A 17,935-nucleotide genomic window follows, 5' to 3' on the forward strand; every position below is an offset into this window, starting at 1 on the left:
CAGGGTCCTGACTTAGCTTTAGATTAAGTGTGACTGAAGATGCTTAAAAAGCTTAAGTGAAACATGTCCCATTTTAACATCTATGTAACATTTGTATCTTAAACTTAAAGATTGTATAGTATTAGAATGGTGGTTTTCAATAAATTTGTTTGAAACTTTTTAGATTCTGTACTCCAATACGGTCATCATAATGAGATTCATAACATGTAATACCCCGGCTTGACGAAAATAATAATACTTCTGGGATACAAAATACAATAATTCATGCTTTAAATAGGATACTTCAAAGAAACCATGTCTACTTATATCGTAGGCCAATGATTTGTAGATGAACAAAACAATCAACAAGAAATCCATGTTAAACACCAGCAGGCATGGTGAATAATAGTTTGGAGAATACATGACAGGACTTCCTTCATAAATTAAGCAGATATGCGATAATTGAAAATCACTGTAAATCACACGCTAGTTCGACTTTAAAGTCTTAGATGTGACCTTTTTAGCTTCCTGCAAAAGGTCTTGAGAAAACGTTTTGTCATAACAGGAACCAAAACTCCTGGTCTTCAAAATAGAAATAGACTCCAAAGATTTGTTGGACATGCATAATCTGAACTCTTTTCTATTTTTCATCACAAGGCTGAAAACACGTTCACATTCTCCTTGCTATGGGGTATGGTGAGAATAGAGAGCATTACTCTAAAAATTCGGTTATACTTAAGAAATCCATCAGCTCCACGAATTCTTAATATTAGTGACCAACTGGAATCACTGGCAGCATCTTGATTTGCAGCTGAAGTGTCATCTACCTGAAGAGCTGTGAACTGCCTCTGAAGCTCATACATCACCTCATTTGTAGTTTCATTCTCTTCCTTGCGTAACATGATAGGAAACTTTTCCAATAAAAAATGAATGGAAGAAAACTGTGTATCTGTGGAAACTTGTTGATGATGTAGTCACAGGCAGTACAAAAGTAGTTTCTCACTGATGAAAAGAAAAGGGATTTATCTGCAGCTTATCCTGGAGATTGTTCACTATGTTCGAAGTCTGAATGCCAAAAACTAACTCATCATCACTTAAATCGTTTCTTCCACCATGTGCAATATTAATATCACTCCCACATGCTATGCAAAAGGCAAATTTTTCTCCCTTTCTTGATTTTAGTATGAACGGAAAATCAACAGAATATGATTCTTTAAATGTCTGGAAGTATTTTTTCTTATTGGATTTATTCATGATAATCTACAATAGGAATGTAGCGTATGAAAATGTCCGAGAACAAATGTCTTGTTATGTACTGAAAATCGAAATGGATCACTGAACGTCACATAAAATAAACACTCAAGGCATTAAAACATGTTAAAGCACACAAAGTCTTAAGCCATTAAATGAACATGAAGCCAGCCTCGTGAACAAAGAATATGCACACCGTAAAAAGCATACACACACATGGAACGAATGTAATTCTTCGTCATTTTCTTCTTTATAATTTAATGGGCTTCGCTAACAGCAGTACACCCAGTCACTGGAACGAATATAATTAGTCCAATGAATACAGGAAACTGCGAGGCATGAAGTTATAACACAAAAACTCAAACACTTCATTAAAATATGTCATAACCTCAGAAGGCCAAAACTTTCGAGGAACGCCAACTTTGTGAACAAAGTACGTCAAAGAATATAGGTTGAATCACAACAAGCGAATGGAGCAGAACAAAGAATTTTCCGAGCAAAGCCTGTCGACGCCTAAGATTCACACGGAAGAACTGTTATCCTGGCTTTAAATTCAATTCCAATAACAACAAAACCATCACACAATTAAAAATACCAATCATATCAAAGAATGAGTTATCGACTATCGTGGACTTGCCTTCGACCAAGACCGAGCGTCCTTCAACCCACGCAAACAATCAATTGTACAGAAGTGGAGCGATTATAACATTTCAAATTTCTGTCTGCGAAGTCGTAAAATGACACCGTCCATCCATAAGACTGTAAAATGCTGCAATTTTCGTAAATTTTATGGATAAACTATAAAAGTTAGCAGGTATGTACATATATATGCATTTTTTAAGTGATTTGATAGAATCTGAGGATGTTCTTGTAGAACAAAACATGTCATTCTTTGTATAATAGTGTGTATTTTTTACAGGTATGTTTATAGTGTTATATTGAAATTGCTGTGTGTCTGACAGACTGGAATGTTTTTATGTTACATTTAAAATAAAGTCCGGCTCCATAGCTAAATGGTTAGCGTGCTGGCCTTTGGTCACAGGGGTCCCGGGTTCGATTCCCGGCAGGGTCGGGAATTTTAACCATCATTGGTTAATTTCACTGGCACTGGGGCTGGGTGTATGTGTCGTCTTCATCATCATTTCATCCTCATCACGACGCGCAGGTCACCTACGGGTGTCAAATCGAAAGACCTGCACCTGGCGAGCCGAACATGTCCTCGGACACTCCCGGCACTAGAAGCCATACGCCATTTCATTTAAAATAAAAAAATAACATGGGGAAACATGGTAGAACAAGAATTAGAATTCCTTGCCGTAAACTTCATTAATAACCTATACTCTAGCGGCACTGCAAAATATACTGCCGCCTAGTCTGCATTACCAATTTGCGAGAGTACATATAAATTTTTCTGGAACTAACTGATCACAAATCTGTGAAAATTCATTTTCTTCACAACTGGCCGGGAGACTTTGCACATTAATTGTTTTCTTATGAAAATTGAAGGTTTTTTTTTGTTGAAAAACTCACGAGCCATCCACAGCTAGCCTTACAGCCAGTAATTTTGCTTTCAACCGGCACATCTTATTCATTGCCCCACATCCAAACTGTCAATATTCATCACAAGATATAAACTTCATTATTATCCGTACTGACAGCTATTATATAATATTTATTGAATCTATATATCCCCCTGATCAATACAATATTATTACACCTAATATTTATACATGTTTCAGCCTTATGTATTAAAACATAACTATGAGATTGTGAAACATATGGTGACTAACTAGAAGATACGCATTATGCTGAGAATGATAAACATTGGTACATGAAAAATAAAAGTGCAAGTAAATTGTTGTTGCCCACTTCTTGACTATTAAACTGTTTCTCAGTCAAACACAGAACAGATGAGAAAAAATGAATCAGCAAACACGAAGACAAAACACTGCACTGATATGGGAGTGATATGGGAAGGTGAAATAAAAGTACAAACAAACTTAATGGGTTATTCAGCAATATTAATGAAAACAGGGAAGCAAAACTGAACTTTTCTGAGGCTAACGGCTTGCTCCCCTGTGAAGTTCAGGAATTCAAGGCCATTTCTCATTTTTGCGCAACTTTCTCTGACTTTCCTCCTATGGCAAGGACTCTTATCTATGTTGGAAATCATGTTCCTTTCACAAGGGACAAAGAACTTTTTTTTTTTTTTTTTTTTTTACAAGTTACTTTACGTCACACCGACACAGATAGGTCTTATGGCAATGATAGAAGAACATTTTCAACGCTAGGAAAAATGTGATCTTACCAAGAGATAATAGAGAAAATTTGTGGTGCTATAAGCGAGGTATTTTTATATAAATTTAATACGACATGAATCGAGACTATGAATTTACAAGGTGCTAAGCAAGTATACGTCCTAATAGTGAACACACTAATAACGTTTCACTGCAGGTATGAAATTAGAAAAACTACCAACCTTCTTAGAACGCTTGTTAAGCCATGGCAGAATGCATCGGCTTACTATTTTCTGTACCTTGCTCAATGAAATATTACAGCATGTTAAATAGAAAAATCAAAAGGTCGAGAAATGTAGCCTGGAAAAATGCATGGAGTTAACAAAATTTTAAATTAGAACATAAAATCTGAATATTGAAACTCTTATCCATAGAAATGGTGTGGTCTCCAGTGGAGCCAGAGCCAACTTGGACAATACCAGGACATCTGTTTCAACCAAAACCTATCATAGAAGTACACCACGAGAAACAATGCCTCAGATAACCTTCATGGCACAGAGCAGAAACCCTTGTATCAGCAATCCTGGTTGAGGATCAATCAAATCAGTTTCACAAACAATTAAGTTTAAATCTTCTTCTGTTATGATGTGCTCGAAAGTTCAGTATCCCCGTTGGAAGAACCACCAGGAATCCCACTACCGAACACGGTGTCTCAAAATTAGTTACACTATTTTGCAGTATCCTAATACTGTACACTTAAAATACATGGTAAAAGCTCCACCTGGTAGGTATCCATGATTATGAGACTGTCCCAAAAGCAAAGCAACATGTCTGTTCAAGATAAGCTTTATTTTCCACCGCTCATGTACTGTACTGCAACTTTCGTCCTCATCATACTTTCTTCCTACAGCACGATTAGCACTTTGCTCTGCCTCTTCAATAATGTGTAGCTTTTCTTTCTGTGAACGACCTATAATGAAAACTCACATCAGCAATCCTAAACACCTGCTAATAATTAAAATAACGCTGTGCAAATGACAATATGCAGGCAGCACAGTTCTTGGTTGTGGTGGTAATAGAACTGCCAACAGAGTGAGAGGAAAACTGCCAAATTTCAGATTTGTGTATGTCAGGTGCACTGTACCAAACTTGACAAAAATAATATCTGCACCCTGACTATTCACCACCAGATCTTGGAAAAATACACAGATATTATTTGCGTATATACCATAAAAGCTCCATGTGGTAAGCATCCATGGTTAGGAAACTGTCTCAAAAGCAAAACCAAGAATCAACTGACAGAGTTAAACTTAAGACCACAAGAAGCAGTGTATTCTTCATGCTCATGGGCTTTGAAATTTACAGTACATAAAAGCATGGTTGTGTCAACTAATAAGAAAGAAATCATTTCACAATAGTTGCTCTCTGGAACTACTTTTCCTTCTACATTCACAAGCAGGGAAGGTAAGTTTGAATGGAAGTGTGGTATGAAGCTGAAGGAATAGAAGATAAGTAGTGTGTTACTATAAGAGCACTTCCCACAGAATATACAAAAGTAAAAACATGTTACGGTTCAGAATTTTTGGCTCAAGAGTCATCTATGCCTCTTTTCTCATTCTGCATTACCTTTCACTTAAATTTCTGATGGTTGTCAAGCTGTGTAAATTTTATGATTAACACACTCACACATAAATATTAAGACAGCACATAATTATAAACAAAACAAATAGTTATAAAATGCATACTGAATATAAAAATTACAAATTATACAAGACCTGGGAGATTCCAGGTTCCATCACAAGCAGTGGCAGTTCTTAGTATAATTTATAGATGGTTGCAGTTTATTTTAAATGTGTTATTGTAAATTTTTAATTCTGAAAATAAGATAAAAGAAGTTCCTCTTTACAATTAAATCACAACTAAATCAACTGTCTGCAGGATCAGTTGTCTTTACCCTTTTCATTATGCATACACACTGATATTCGGCATTCACTGCCTAATTGTTTAGCAAAGTTCAATGTTTTAAAAATCCTGTCTGCTAGATGATTCTTGTTTGGCCCACTTATCCTCTCTGCCAAACAACAAACACAGAAAACAGTACAATGACTTGTTCTTTTCATAGCTACAAATCCAATTATAAATCATAAACAGATGAACGGTACTTACGTACATTACGTACAAATTGTCTGCCTTTACTTTGTACAGTATTTTGTAAGTTTAGTACTGGTGTGGGGCATCCTAAATTTTTAATTTCTAGCTTCTCTTCAACTAAATGCAAGTTGAAGGATTTTATCAACAAAGAGACATGGAGAGAAAAAAGTAAGAAGAAAGACAACGCATAATGTAGAGGGTCTTAAAAATGAGGAATTGAAGAGAAATACAAGAAGAAAATAGCAGAATCTTTGGAAATAAGAAAGGAGTTATGGGAGAAAGGAGAAGTGGAAAGTAAGTGGGAGATACTGAAAACAACTATCAGTTAATTTGTAGATGATACTTTGGAAAAGAAGGAACATGTAAACAGAGCAGAATGGTTTGTAACACTAATTCAAGAATGAAGCTAGGAAAAGAATGCTTCAAAGGAGGACAAGGCAAACAAGGGAAGAGTACAGAGAGAAGCGGAGAAGAGCCGAAGAGCCGATAAGATATGTAGATCCAGAAAAAGAGCTTTTGAGAGAAAGAGAATCGAAGAACTGAAATGAAGGAGAGAAATGAGGTATGAAACTTTTATGAGAGAACAAAAGATCTTAAGAGAGAATTTCAAGTAAGAGCTGTTTTCTTTAAGGACGAAGATGGAAACCTCATCGGTGACACAAGCAAAGTGCTCAAAAGATGGCAGGAGTATTTTTACAAGGTACTCAATGGAAATAATAAAGATGATAGAAAAGAGGAATACATCAGTGATGATGGGGAAGAAATGGAATCGAATGAAGAGTTAATAGAGCAGCCATATTTAGAAGTGGTCAGGACAGCAATTAAAGCATTAAAGAACAACAAAGCCTCAGGTGAAGATGGGATGGAGACAGAACTGTTGAGATATGAGGGTGAAGGAGTAGAGAAGGCTGTTCATGAGTTGATAAAGGAGGTTTTGGAAATGCCCAAGGATTGGACAGTGGGCATAATATGTCCAATGCATAAGAAAGGAGATAAAGCAGTATGTGGAAACTACAGAGGGATTACTTTGCTGGATGGAACTTACAAGGTTTTCAGTAAGATATTAGCCTCAAGACTGAACTATGGATGGAAAGGATACGATGGGATTACCAAGCAGGTTTTAGAGAGGGGAAAAAAAAAAAACGCTCTACAGTGGATCATAATTTATATTGTGACAATTCCTGGAGAAGTTTTATGAGAATGACAAGCAGCTGCACCAGCTGTATGTTGATTCTAAACAGGCATACGACAGTCTAGATAGAGGCAAAATTTATAAAATTATGAGAGAGTTTGGAATACCGAGGAAATTGGTTAGGTTGACAGAAATGACCTTGAAAACAACAATATGCAAGGTGAGAGTGGAACAGGATCTGTCAGAGGTGTTTTTAGTTGAAAAGGAGCTGAGACAGGGAATATTCTCTCCACACTCCTACTCAATTTAGTACTGGAAAAAGTAATACGCCAACTACCCATCAACACAGAGGGAACCATCCTGAACAGATTAGTACAAGTGATAGCATATGCTGATGATGTGACAATTATTGCACGAAACGAGAGCTCTTGTAGAGAACTATGCTTTGTTAGAAGAGAAAGCAAGGGACTTAGGGCTAGAAGTGAATATAAATAAAACAAAGTATATGAAGATGGGAGATACAGAGGGAGCAAGAGGAAGGACCACAGCGAGATTACATGGGAAGGAATATCGAAGAGTTACAACTTTCAAATATCTAGGCTCAATAATAACTGCAGACAATAAAACATCTGTGGAATTAAGGAAAGGATAACAAAAAGGAACCGATGCTTTTACGCCTTGCAAAATATGTTTAAATTCAGGAATGTCAGTAAGAATACGAAAATAAAAATATACACAACAGTACTATGACCTATAAGTGATGTATGGCTCAGAATGTTGGATGATGACTACTAGAGAAGAACAGTGGCTGTTATGGTGGGAAAGGAAGATACTGAGAAAGATATTTGGAGCAGTTAGAGATCAGGATGGATGGAGAATGAGGACAAATGCAGAACTGCAAGGATTGTTTGGCCAGCCCAGATATTGTTGTTAAAATTAAGCAGGGAAGAATTAGGTAGGCTGGTCATGTTCAGAGAATGGCAGAAACCAGTACTGTCAAAAAAGTCTTTATAGGAAAACCGGAAGGAAGGAGAGGAAGGCCCAGGAAGGGATGGAATAATGAAGTTGAGGACGACCTTAGAAAGATGGGAGTTAAATGCTGGAGAAGGATAGCCGAGGACCGGGACGAATGGAGGCAGGTGATTAAGGAGGCCAAGGACCTACATGGACTGTAGCACCGACCAGTATGCTAATTTTGAAATAAATGATACCAACTTGACCCCATCCACATCATCGTGTTCAGGTAGTTCTGCCATGGAGTCCGAAAAACATCGTCCTTCCTCATCTTGATGGTTGTAAACAGAGATGAAGAGCGAAGTGAGCAAGTCTTGCACAGCCAAAGTCACATCAGGTACAGCTTCTTCATCCTCTCGTAGCTGCAATTTGGTCTGCAGGGTGACACGCTGCAGCATGAGAGCATCCTGCAACATCGAGCCAATCCTATTGAATTTCCTCACCTATAACCACCTGCTGCAGTTAAAGAACTTATCCTACAACTGTCAAGGATTGTGTAAAATGTTTGAACCACTACAAATTTACACTCAAATATTGTTGTTATCAATGGTTGGAACTCATATCCGAGTATACATATTCTTCAGTAGTTTACATTTTCATGCTTGCAATGCTTTGTGAATATGTTTCATATTACTTATTAGCTCAATTAGCTCTCTAACATATGAAACATACGTCCACACAAATCACATGGAATAGCTGGGGGAGGGTGGGGCTAAGCTTGACGGAACTTCCATGCTTTATTACAAACCATTACTCTCATGTTTGGTCCATACTGAAAACAACTATCTCACTAAGTTTACAAAAGGAGTATTTCATTACCCCACCTATTCATTACAATTAAAATACAGACTTCCATGCTTGTCGTTTAGCCTCTTCATGTTTATCTCATTCCTCTTCAAATGCAATAACTCATGTAGAAACACTGTGGTGCCAAAGTGTATGATTCTCAGCAAGTGTATCTCACGTTTGAGTGCTGATTCCATCAGTCTTCATAATTTGCTTTAGCTGGTCTTTGAAATCTATCAAAGAGGCTCCATGAAGTCTTGTGCCAGAGTAGAGTTCACAACGCAGGAGTTGACGAGAAAGCCTGGTATCACTCATGCATGGACATGCCCTATCCATCTGAAATTATGGCCAATGATGGTAGCCTCAATGCTTAGAGTACATACTTTCTTCAGAACCACAAGGTTGGTAACACGGTTGTCCCATTTGATGTTCAGGATGGATCTAAGTTTTTGCAGATGGAAGCGTGCTAGCTTTTTGATATCTCAATGGTAAAGGGTCCAAGTTACACAACCACAAAGCAGTGTCGATAAAGTGACAATGGCACAGTAAACCATGATCTCGGTCTGCACTGTAAAGTCTTTTTTCTTTTTTTTTTTTAAGGGGCTTTACGTCGCACCAACACAGATAGGTCTTATGGCGACGATGGGATAGGAAAGGCCTAGGAGTTGGAAGGAAGCGGCCGTGGCCTTAATTAAGGTACAGCCCCAGCATTTGCCTGGTGTGAAAATGGGAAACCACAGAAAACCATCTTCAGGGCTGCCGATAGTGGGATTCGAACCTACTATCTCCCGGATGCAAGCTCACAGCCGCGCGCCTCTACGCGCACGGCCAACTCGCCCGGTGCACTGTAAAGTCCTTATATATGAAGACAAGATGGGATAAATTCCCAAATGCTGAATGGGCAGCACCAGATACAACGAAATATAAAAATACACTAAAGAAACCCCCTACACCTCAAACTGTCAAAATGTGGTTCCTTTCAAATATGAACTTCAATAGAGCAGACCAACTCTCACAAAACGACAGTAATTTTAAGGTATAAACTATTGTTTTCCTTCCGGAATCTTCAATACCTCCCTTCGGCTTTTGTTCTTATTGTTGCTAGCATCGAATTAAATATCATCCAGGTGTATACCAATTAAGGGAATCTGTGCATCAGTAGTCTAATCTCCTATCAACTTAATTACAATGTTTCATTGCTTATTGTTAAGCATACTTAGATAATTTATAAATCATCTTGCATTTTCTTGTATAGTAGTTTAATGTTATACAAACTCAGACAGGTTTTCAATGATTAGGGAATGGGACAGGGCTAGGACGGGGAACGAAGCAGCTGTGACCTTAATTAAGGTAAACAATTGATACAGAAACTGACACCTGGGCGACAGGCCTGTGTTGACTATGTGGGAAATCGTTGAGCACTGTGCATTGAACTTCGACTGTGTGAATTATGAAAGACATATCAGATCAGTTGGATTCAGGAGGCCAGTTAGATTGCATAGCCATAGATCTTTCCAAAGCCTTTGATAGATTGGAACATGCAATATTATTAAAGAAATTGGAGGGAATAGGATTGGACGTAAGGGTTATACGTTGGATAAGAACATTTCTAAATTCAAGGGTTCAGAAAGTCAAAGTAGGAAATAATATATCATAGGAAGAGAAAGTTTGGAAGGGAATTGCACAGGGTAGTATAATCGGTCCGTTACTTTCCATAATATACGCAAATGATTTAGGGAACAATATAACATCAAAAATAAGATTGTATGCAGATGACATAATTGTTTATAGGGAAATAAATAACATTGAGGATTGCTCAGAATTACAAAGGGACCTTGAGAGTATCCAAGAATGGGTTGAAGAAAATAATATGAAGATTAATGGAGGCAAATCAACTGTTACAACATTTACAGACAGGAGCTTTAAAACTGAATTTGAATATACTTTGGATGAGGTAGTTATCCCTAAAGATGGCAAGTGCAAATACTTAGGTGTGAGATTTGAAAGTAATTTGCACTGGAAGGATCATGTTGATGACATTGTTGGGAAAGCATACAGATCGTTACATGTCATAATGAGGCTACTTAAAGGATGCAACAAAGAATTAAAAGTAAAAGTTACTTAAGTATGGTTCGTCCATTATTGGAACATACAAACAGTGTTTGGGATCCTCACCAAGAATACCTAATAAAAGAACTAGATGGTGTGCAGAGGAAAGCAGCAAGGTTTGTAACAGGGGATTTCAGGAGAAAGAGTAGTGTATCAGAAATGTTAAAGGAACTTGGTTGGGAACCTTTAAGTAAGAGAAGGGAGAAAACTAGACTTATAGCATTATATAGAGCCTATACAGGAGAAGAAGCATGGAGAGATATCCGTGAGAGGCTTCAGTTGGAAAATAATTATATTGGTAGAACTGACCACAAGTACAAAATTAGAAGGAATTTTAGCAGAAGCGATTGGGGTAAATTTTCATTCATTGGGAAGGGCGTGAAGGAGTGGAACAGTTTACCAGGGGTAGTGTTTGATCCTTTTCCAAAATCTGTACAGATATTCAAGAAGAGAATAAACAACAGAGAAAATAAATGAAATGTTAGAGGGCATTCGACCAGTGCAGGATATTGTAAATAAAAAATGTGTGTGATTAAATTAATTCCATCCCCTGGTCTATGGAGTTTGGACAGCCCAAGTAGGGGACTGCCTGTAGGGGTGAAGTACAGTGGGGACTTCGAGGGCCCTGGGACCGCTACGGTAGCTGTGAAGGCCCTTCAGGAACTCTGAAAAGTGGTGGCAAAAGGGGCTCTGGTTAAGACGCAGCAGGTCGTTATGCTACTTGGGTTCCAAAATGGGTAAAATATAAATATGTAAATAAATTCAATGTTAATTTTAATCTTATACCAGTTGTATATTAATATTAGAAGTAATTTCACATACTGTATATGAGTTGACTATGTTTGTAAGATATTATAAGTAGAATTTTGTAAACAATATAAGTTTATTAAGGATGATGTGTGTGTTTAATAGAACAAATTATTAGCGTAAATTGTATAATATTGTATTCTAGGAAAATTTTCTTCATCTCTTGTTAATTTAAAATTTAGTGCTTGACAATAATGTATTTTAGTGTACCATTTGCCACCGAGGTAGACACCTCATTTGGAAATAAAGAGATTTTGATTTTTTGATTTGATTTGTGAAACAAAGATCTGGGGTCTAGTCTCGAGACCAGCGAGCTGATTGAAAGGTAGACAGGTCCTTAGCATCAAAAATCAGATTCAAATTTTCAGTTTCCATCCAGTCCACAAGAAATTCACCATTAGAGTCATCCCTGTTATATCCCAAAGATGATGATGATGATGACTGTTGAAATCACCAAGATATATAGTAGGATATACAGAGAAGGTTGGAGTTTGAGTCATCAGTCCATAGACTGGGTTGATGCAGCTCTCAATGCCACCCTATCCTGTGCTAACCTTTTCATTTCTACGTAACTATTGCATCCTACATCTGCTCTAATCTGTTTGTCATATTCATACCTTGGTCTACCCCTACCGTTCTTGCCACCTACACTTCCTTCAAAAACCAACTGAACAAGTCCTGGGTGTCTTAAGATGTGTCCTATCATTCTATCTCTTCTTCTCGTCAAATTTAGCCAAATCGATCTCCTCTCACCAATTCGATTCAGTATCTCTTCATTCGTGATTCGATCTATCCATTTCACCTTCAGCATTCTTCTATAACACCACATTTCAAAAGCTTCTATTCTCTTTCTTTCTGAGCTAGTTATCGTCCATGTTTCACTTCCATACAATGCCACGCTCCACACAAAAGTCTTCAAAAACATCTTTCTAATTCCGATATCAATGTTTGAAGTGAGCAAATTTCTTTTCTTAAGAAAGCTCTTCCTTGCTTGTGCTAGTCTGCATTTTATGTCCTCCTTACTTCTGCCATCGTTGGTTATTTTACTACCCAAGTAACAATATTCATCTACTTCCTTTAAGACTTCGTTTCCTAATCTAATATTTCCTATATCACCTGCCTTCGTTCGACTGCACTCCATTACTTTTGTTTTGGACTTATTTATTTTCATCTTGTACTCCTTACCTAAGACTTCATCCATACCATTCAGCAACTTCTCGAGATCTTCTGCAGTCTCAGATAAAATAACAATATCATCGGCAAATCTCAAGGTTTTGATTTCCTCTCCTTGGACTGTGATTCCCTTTCCAAATTTCTCTTTGATTTCCTTTACAGCCTGTTCTATGTAAACATTGAAAAGGAGAGGGGACAAACTGCAGCCTTGCCTCACTCCTTTCTGGATTGCTGCTTCTTTTTCAAAGCCCTCGATTCTTATCACTGCAGACTGATTTTTATACAGGTTGTAGATAATTCTTCGTTCTCGGTATCTGATCCCTATCATCTTCAGAATCATAAATAGCCTGGTCCAATCAACATTATCGAATGCCTTTTCTAGATCTACGAATGCCATGTACGTTGGCTTGTCCTTCTTGATTCGATCCTCTAAGATCAGACGTAAAGTCAGGATTGCTTCACGTGTTCCTACATTTCTTCTGAAGCCAAATTGATCTTCCCCAAGTAATATCTGGTGGCTTGTATACATTAACTATTGTCAAGTTTTCAATGTTAACTGTAGTAGTAAAAATGTCATTTTCAGAGTTTACCAATAGTAATTTGTAATCTATATATATAAAATAAGAGTTTTGTCTGTACATTGCTCAGAATTTGAAAAGAATGGTATTTCTGTATCGGTCATGTCCATAGTAATGAAAATGCATTTTTTACTTTTCCGTAATTTCTGTCTGTCTGTCTGTCTGTCTGTCTGTCTGTCTGTATGTACACGCATAACGAGAAAACAGCTGAAGAGAATTTTATGAAAATCGGAATGTAAAGTCGGGTGATGAACCACTACAATCTAGGCTATATATTATTTTAATCACGCTGAGTGAAATGGTAGTTTAGGGGAAGGCCTGAAATTTAATTCTCAAATATTTATGTTATTAGGGGTCATGTCTTAATGACAATCGCTAGACAAAGATGGAAAATAAGTCGCTACAATATAGGCTGTACACGCTGGGAAAAATGGTAGTTTAGGGGAAGGCCTAAAATTTAACTGTCAAGTATTTATTTTATTAGTGGTCGTATCTTCACGAAAATTGGTATGCAAAGTCGGGGAATAGGTCGCTATAATCTAGGCTATCAATAATGTTATTCGCGCTGAGTGAAATGGTAGTTTAGGGGAAGGCCTGAAATGTAATCTATATATAAAACAAGTGTTTTGTCTGTACATTGCTCAGAATTTGAAATGAATGGTATTTCTGTATCTGTCATGTCCACAGTAACAAAGATATGCATTTTTTACTTTTCCGTAATTTCTCTCTGTCTGTCTATCTGTCTGTATGACTGTACACGCATCATGATAAAACGGCTGAAGAGAATTTAATGAAAATCAGTATGTAATGACAGGTATGTATGTATGTACACGCATCACGATAAAACGGCTAAAGAGAATTTAATGAAAATCGGTATGTAATGACAGGTGATGAACCACTGCAATCTTGGCTACAAATTATTTTATTCACGCCGAGTGAAATGGTAGTTTAGGGGAAGGTCTGAAATGTAATTCTCAAATAATTTATGTTATTAGTGGTCGTATCCATAAATACTACATAACTAACCTAACTTTAGTTATGTCGTAAGTTAGTAGTAGTTATGTAAGAAGTTATTAAATTTCCGATCACTTATGTCTTATACATTGTTACCGTACCGCATATAATCAGAGATATTCATGAATTATGGATTTTTGTTACTAAGCCCATATCAGCGCCGAGTCACAAGAAAATGAGTAAACAGAATTTATTGAAAATCGGTATGTAAAGTCCGAGAATAAGGAACTACAGTCTACGATATAAATAATTTTGTAAGACAACCTAATATCACAGTCTAAAGAAAATTAATGTGAAGGCCTGCAATATAGAAAGCTCATAAACTTTATCAACAATAACACTACATTGACCATTGTTTGCTGTGATGTGCTTTTTGTCTTCTCTTTCCTCTCAACCCCGATAGATAGGATTATTACAGCGTACCGAGATTTTTAAAATTTGCTTGACGTCGCACCGATACAGGTAGGTCTTATGGCGTCGATGGGATAGGAAATGAATAGTGGTGTGAAGAAAGCGGCCTTGGCTTTAAGGTACAGCCTGGTGTGACTGGTGTGAAAATGGGAAACCACGGAATAAATTTTTTTTTTTTTTTGCTTAACGTCGCACCGACACAGATATGTCTTATGCGACGATGGGATAGGAAAGGTCTAGGAAGTGGAAGGAAGCGGCCGTGGCTTTAATTAAGGTACAGTCCCAGCATTTGCCTGGTGTGAAAATGGGAAACCACGGAGAACCATCGTCAGGGCTGCCGACAGTGGGGCTCGAACCCACCATCTCCCGAATACCATCTTCAGGGTTGCCGGCAGTGGGGTTCGAATCCACTATCTCCCGGATGCAATCTCACAGCTGTGCGCCCCTAACCACACGGCCAACTCGCTTGGTCGTACCGACTGTAACAGCCTGCCTGTATATTGGTGGGAAGTAGCTGGGGTGTAAGATAACTTTCTTCTTTAGCATGCCATTCCTCTGGTTCATAGATTTTCTGATATATCTGGTACGTAACACACTGGTTCATCATAGTATTCGAGCTATACAATCCCTACTCTGAGCCACTGATTGGAATGAGTAGTGTGCATATTTAACGAAATAATGACAGAGGAGTGTTCATGGCAGTCTGCGACCTGGTTATTCCAGCTCTGGAACTTTGGACTGTTAAATCGGCACCGTAGTACTCTTTGTTGAAAGTGAAAAAGTGTGCGGTTTTTCATTTGATCGAGTATTTTATATGATAACATTGCTTTCAATCGCTACATTCCTACTGATGTTTTTGTAATGACCTATGTTGAATTAAGTTAGGAAAAACCACCAAGTCAGTCTTTCTGAGAATCCCGTAGCGAAGCACGGGTACATCAGCTAGTTTGTTATACAATTCCTGATATAAGTTGCAAGGCCCTAATTTTGACGATAGTTGACACTATCAATTTAAAGCCTGGAATATTCCCCCTACTCTGTAACTATAGTTCGTCTGCTGTGTGTGTTTCTTGAAGCATGATGACAACTGCATATTTCAGTGCAATCCTGGAAAGATACATTTCACTGGACTAATCCCTTCGATATTCAATTGACAAATGCAAAGCGATGGTCCAATTCTACGAACTTAAGGGTCCTGATAAGGACCACACATATCCTTCTTGTTCGCTCTTTGACCGAGAGGTCGTTTCCGAGAGTTCGGTCTCATTTTATCACTGTTGCTTTCTTAGCACCACCCGGGGGACACGTGTAGGGCAGTATAGTGGTTAAACCAATGGACGTGAAGCCACATAGATCTCGAAGCCTTGGATGTGTCTGTCTGTTAGGTCATCAGCCCAGAGGCTGGTTGGATCCTCAAATAGCACCACCAAAGGTTATGCGGTTATAAGGAAACCGCAAAAACCAATGGCAGCACCAAAATGAGGCGTACGAGGCAAGACAAGGAGTGAGGTAGTTTGCCATTACTTTCCTCACTGGGTCAGAAAGTGCTGTTGCAGCACGACTGACCCTATGAGCAACACCTTTCATAACACTCAGATGCACTAGTCGTGCTCTGAAAGTCATTACTCAGCACCACCCATACCCCAGCAGCTTCCATATTGTCACAGCCATGGATGAGACTGGGACTTCGGAGGAAGCTACACTTTACTCTGGCCTGTGCTAAGAGATGGATACAAAAGTACTGTATCCATCAAGAAATGGCAGCAGGCAAAGGATGTATACTTCAAGAAATGGTGCCTTCACCTAAATCCTCAAAAAACAGTTATATCTACATTCCACTTACGAAACAGTCAGTCTAATTACAAACCAACAATAAAATTCTGAGGTAAAGTGTTGCCGTTCTGTAGTACACCAAAATACTTGGGATTAACACTTGATAGAACTTTGACTTTCAAAGAACATCTCTCAAATGTAGCTGCTAAAGTTAAAACTAGAAATAATATTCTTCAGAAACTTGCTAGTACATCACGGGGAGCCAATACTCATGTTCTAAGATCAACAGCATTAGCCGTATCATATTCTGTTGCTGAATACTTCTGCCCCTCTTGGATCAATAGTGTTCACACTAAGAAGATTGATGTACAACTCAATCAGGCAATACGCATAATCACGGGATGCATTCGGAGCACGAACACACTATGGCTTCCTCTTCTCAGCAATATTCCACCTCCAGCCCTAAGATGATCAGAAGCTCTCCTAAAGGTTTGGAAAAACATTCAGCAGAACCCCCAACTATCCACCCAACAAAATATTAAACACTGAGCATCAACGACTGAAATCAAGGAAACCACCCTGGCATACAGCAACAGATCTTGAAAGAACCTCTTTTCATGTTAACAGTTCATGGAAAGCCCAGTGGAATCAGTCTTCAGTAGTCAACAAACATCTAGTTGAGAATCCTTTTAAACACGTACAAAGAGTTGATCTTCCAAGGCGACAGTGGAGAATCATCAATCGGATAACAACTGGACAAGGTAGATGTGGTTATCTATTGTGCAAATGGGGTTGGACTAGCTCTGCAGAATGTGATTGTGTGCCTCTTCTCAGTCAATCCACCACATTGTTGCTGACTGCCCAATTCGAACTTTCAAAGGAACGCTAATGGACATTCACCGCACATTGGATGAAGCGGTTGATTGGGTCAAAATACTACACCTAGAGTTGTAGTATTGTACGGACTTGTGACTACGCACATTTATCCTGAAACTATATATATATATATTTACATACATTCATCATGCGATAAATAATAAATAACCTGGGCGACTACCCCAAATGCAGATCAGTTATAAATGAATAAATAAGACAGAGCCCCAGCAATTGCCTGGTGTGTAAATGAAAAACCAAGGTAAACCATCTTCAGAGCTGCTGATGATAAGAGTTCAAACCCATCATCTCCTGAATGTAAGCTTACAGCTGAATGGCCAATAACATCCAACCACCTCGCTCAATTTATAAATATTACAAGTGATAAATTTCATAAATCTTATGCAGATGCTACAACACCTTTCTTGCTTAGACTAATGTTCCACTGGGACTGGTTTACATGTTCTAATTGCAGAACTTTCCAATATTATATAAAATAACTTAACCTTCCATATTTTCTTCTCTGACCTTATTTTGAGAAAACCAGACTGCTATAAAATGAACAATGAATGGGACAGTGTATTTAATAACATCATTAATTTCCTTAACTAAATTTGTATTTAATGGCCCCAGTTTTGAAAATGTTT

General features: G+C 38.0%; 1 protein-coding gene across 12 annotated transcripts in view; it reads right to left on the minus strand.

Annotated features, from left to right (window-relative positions):
• The window catches only part of polybromo (protein), a 618,289-nt gene that overhangs the window by 272,543 nt on the left and 327,811 nt on the right, over nt 1–17,935 (minus strand). For all 12 annotated transcript variants that reach the window (XR_010858640.2, XM_067138036.2, XM_067138039.2 and 9 more), the window contains one exon: nt 7,966–8,171. Coding sequence is in view for 11 of the 12 variants with exons in the window: in XM_067138036.2 (XP_066994137.2) it covers nt 7,966–8,171 (206 nt within the window). In the remaining variant the exon portion in view is untranslated. The remainder of the gene's footprint in view (nt 1–7,965; nt 8,172–17,935) is intronic.

Source organism: Anabrus simplex, chromosome 1 (assembly GCF_040414725.1).
Source record: "Anabrus simplex isolate iqAnaSimp1 chromosome 1, ASM4041472v1, whole genome shotgun sequence".
Taxonomy (NCBI): domain Eukaryota; kingdom Metazoa; phylum Arthropoda; class Insecta; order Orthoptera; family Tettigoniidae; genus Anabrus; species Anabrus simplex.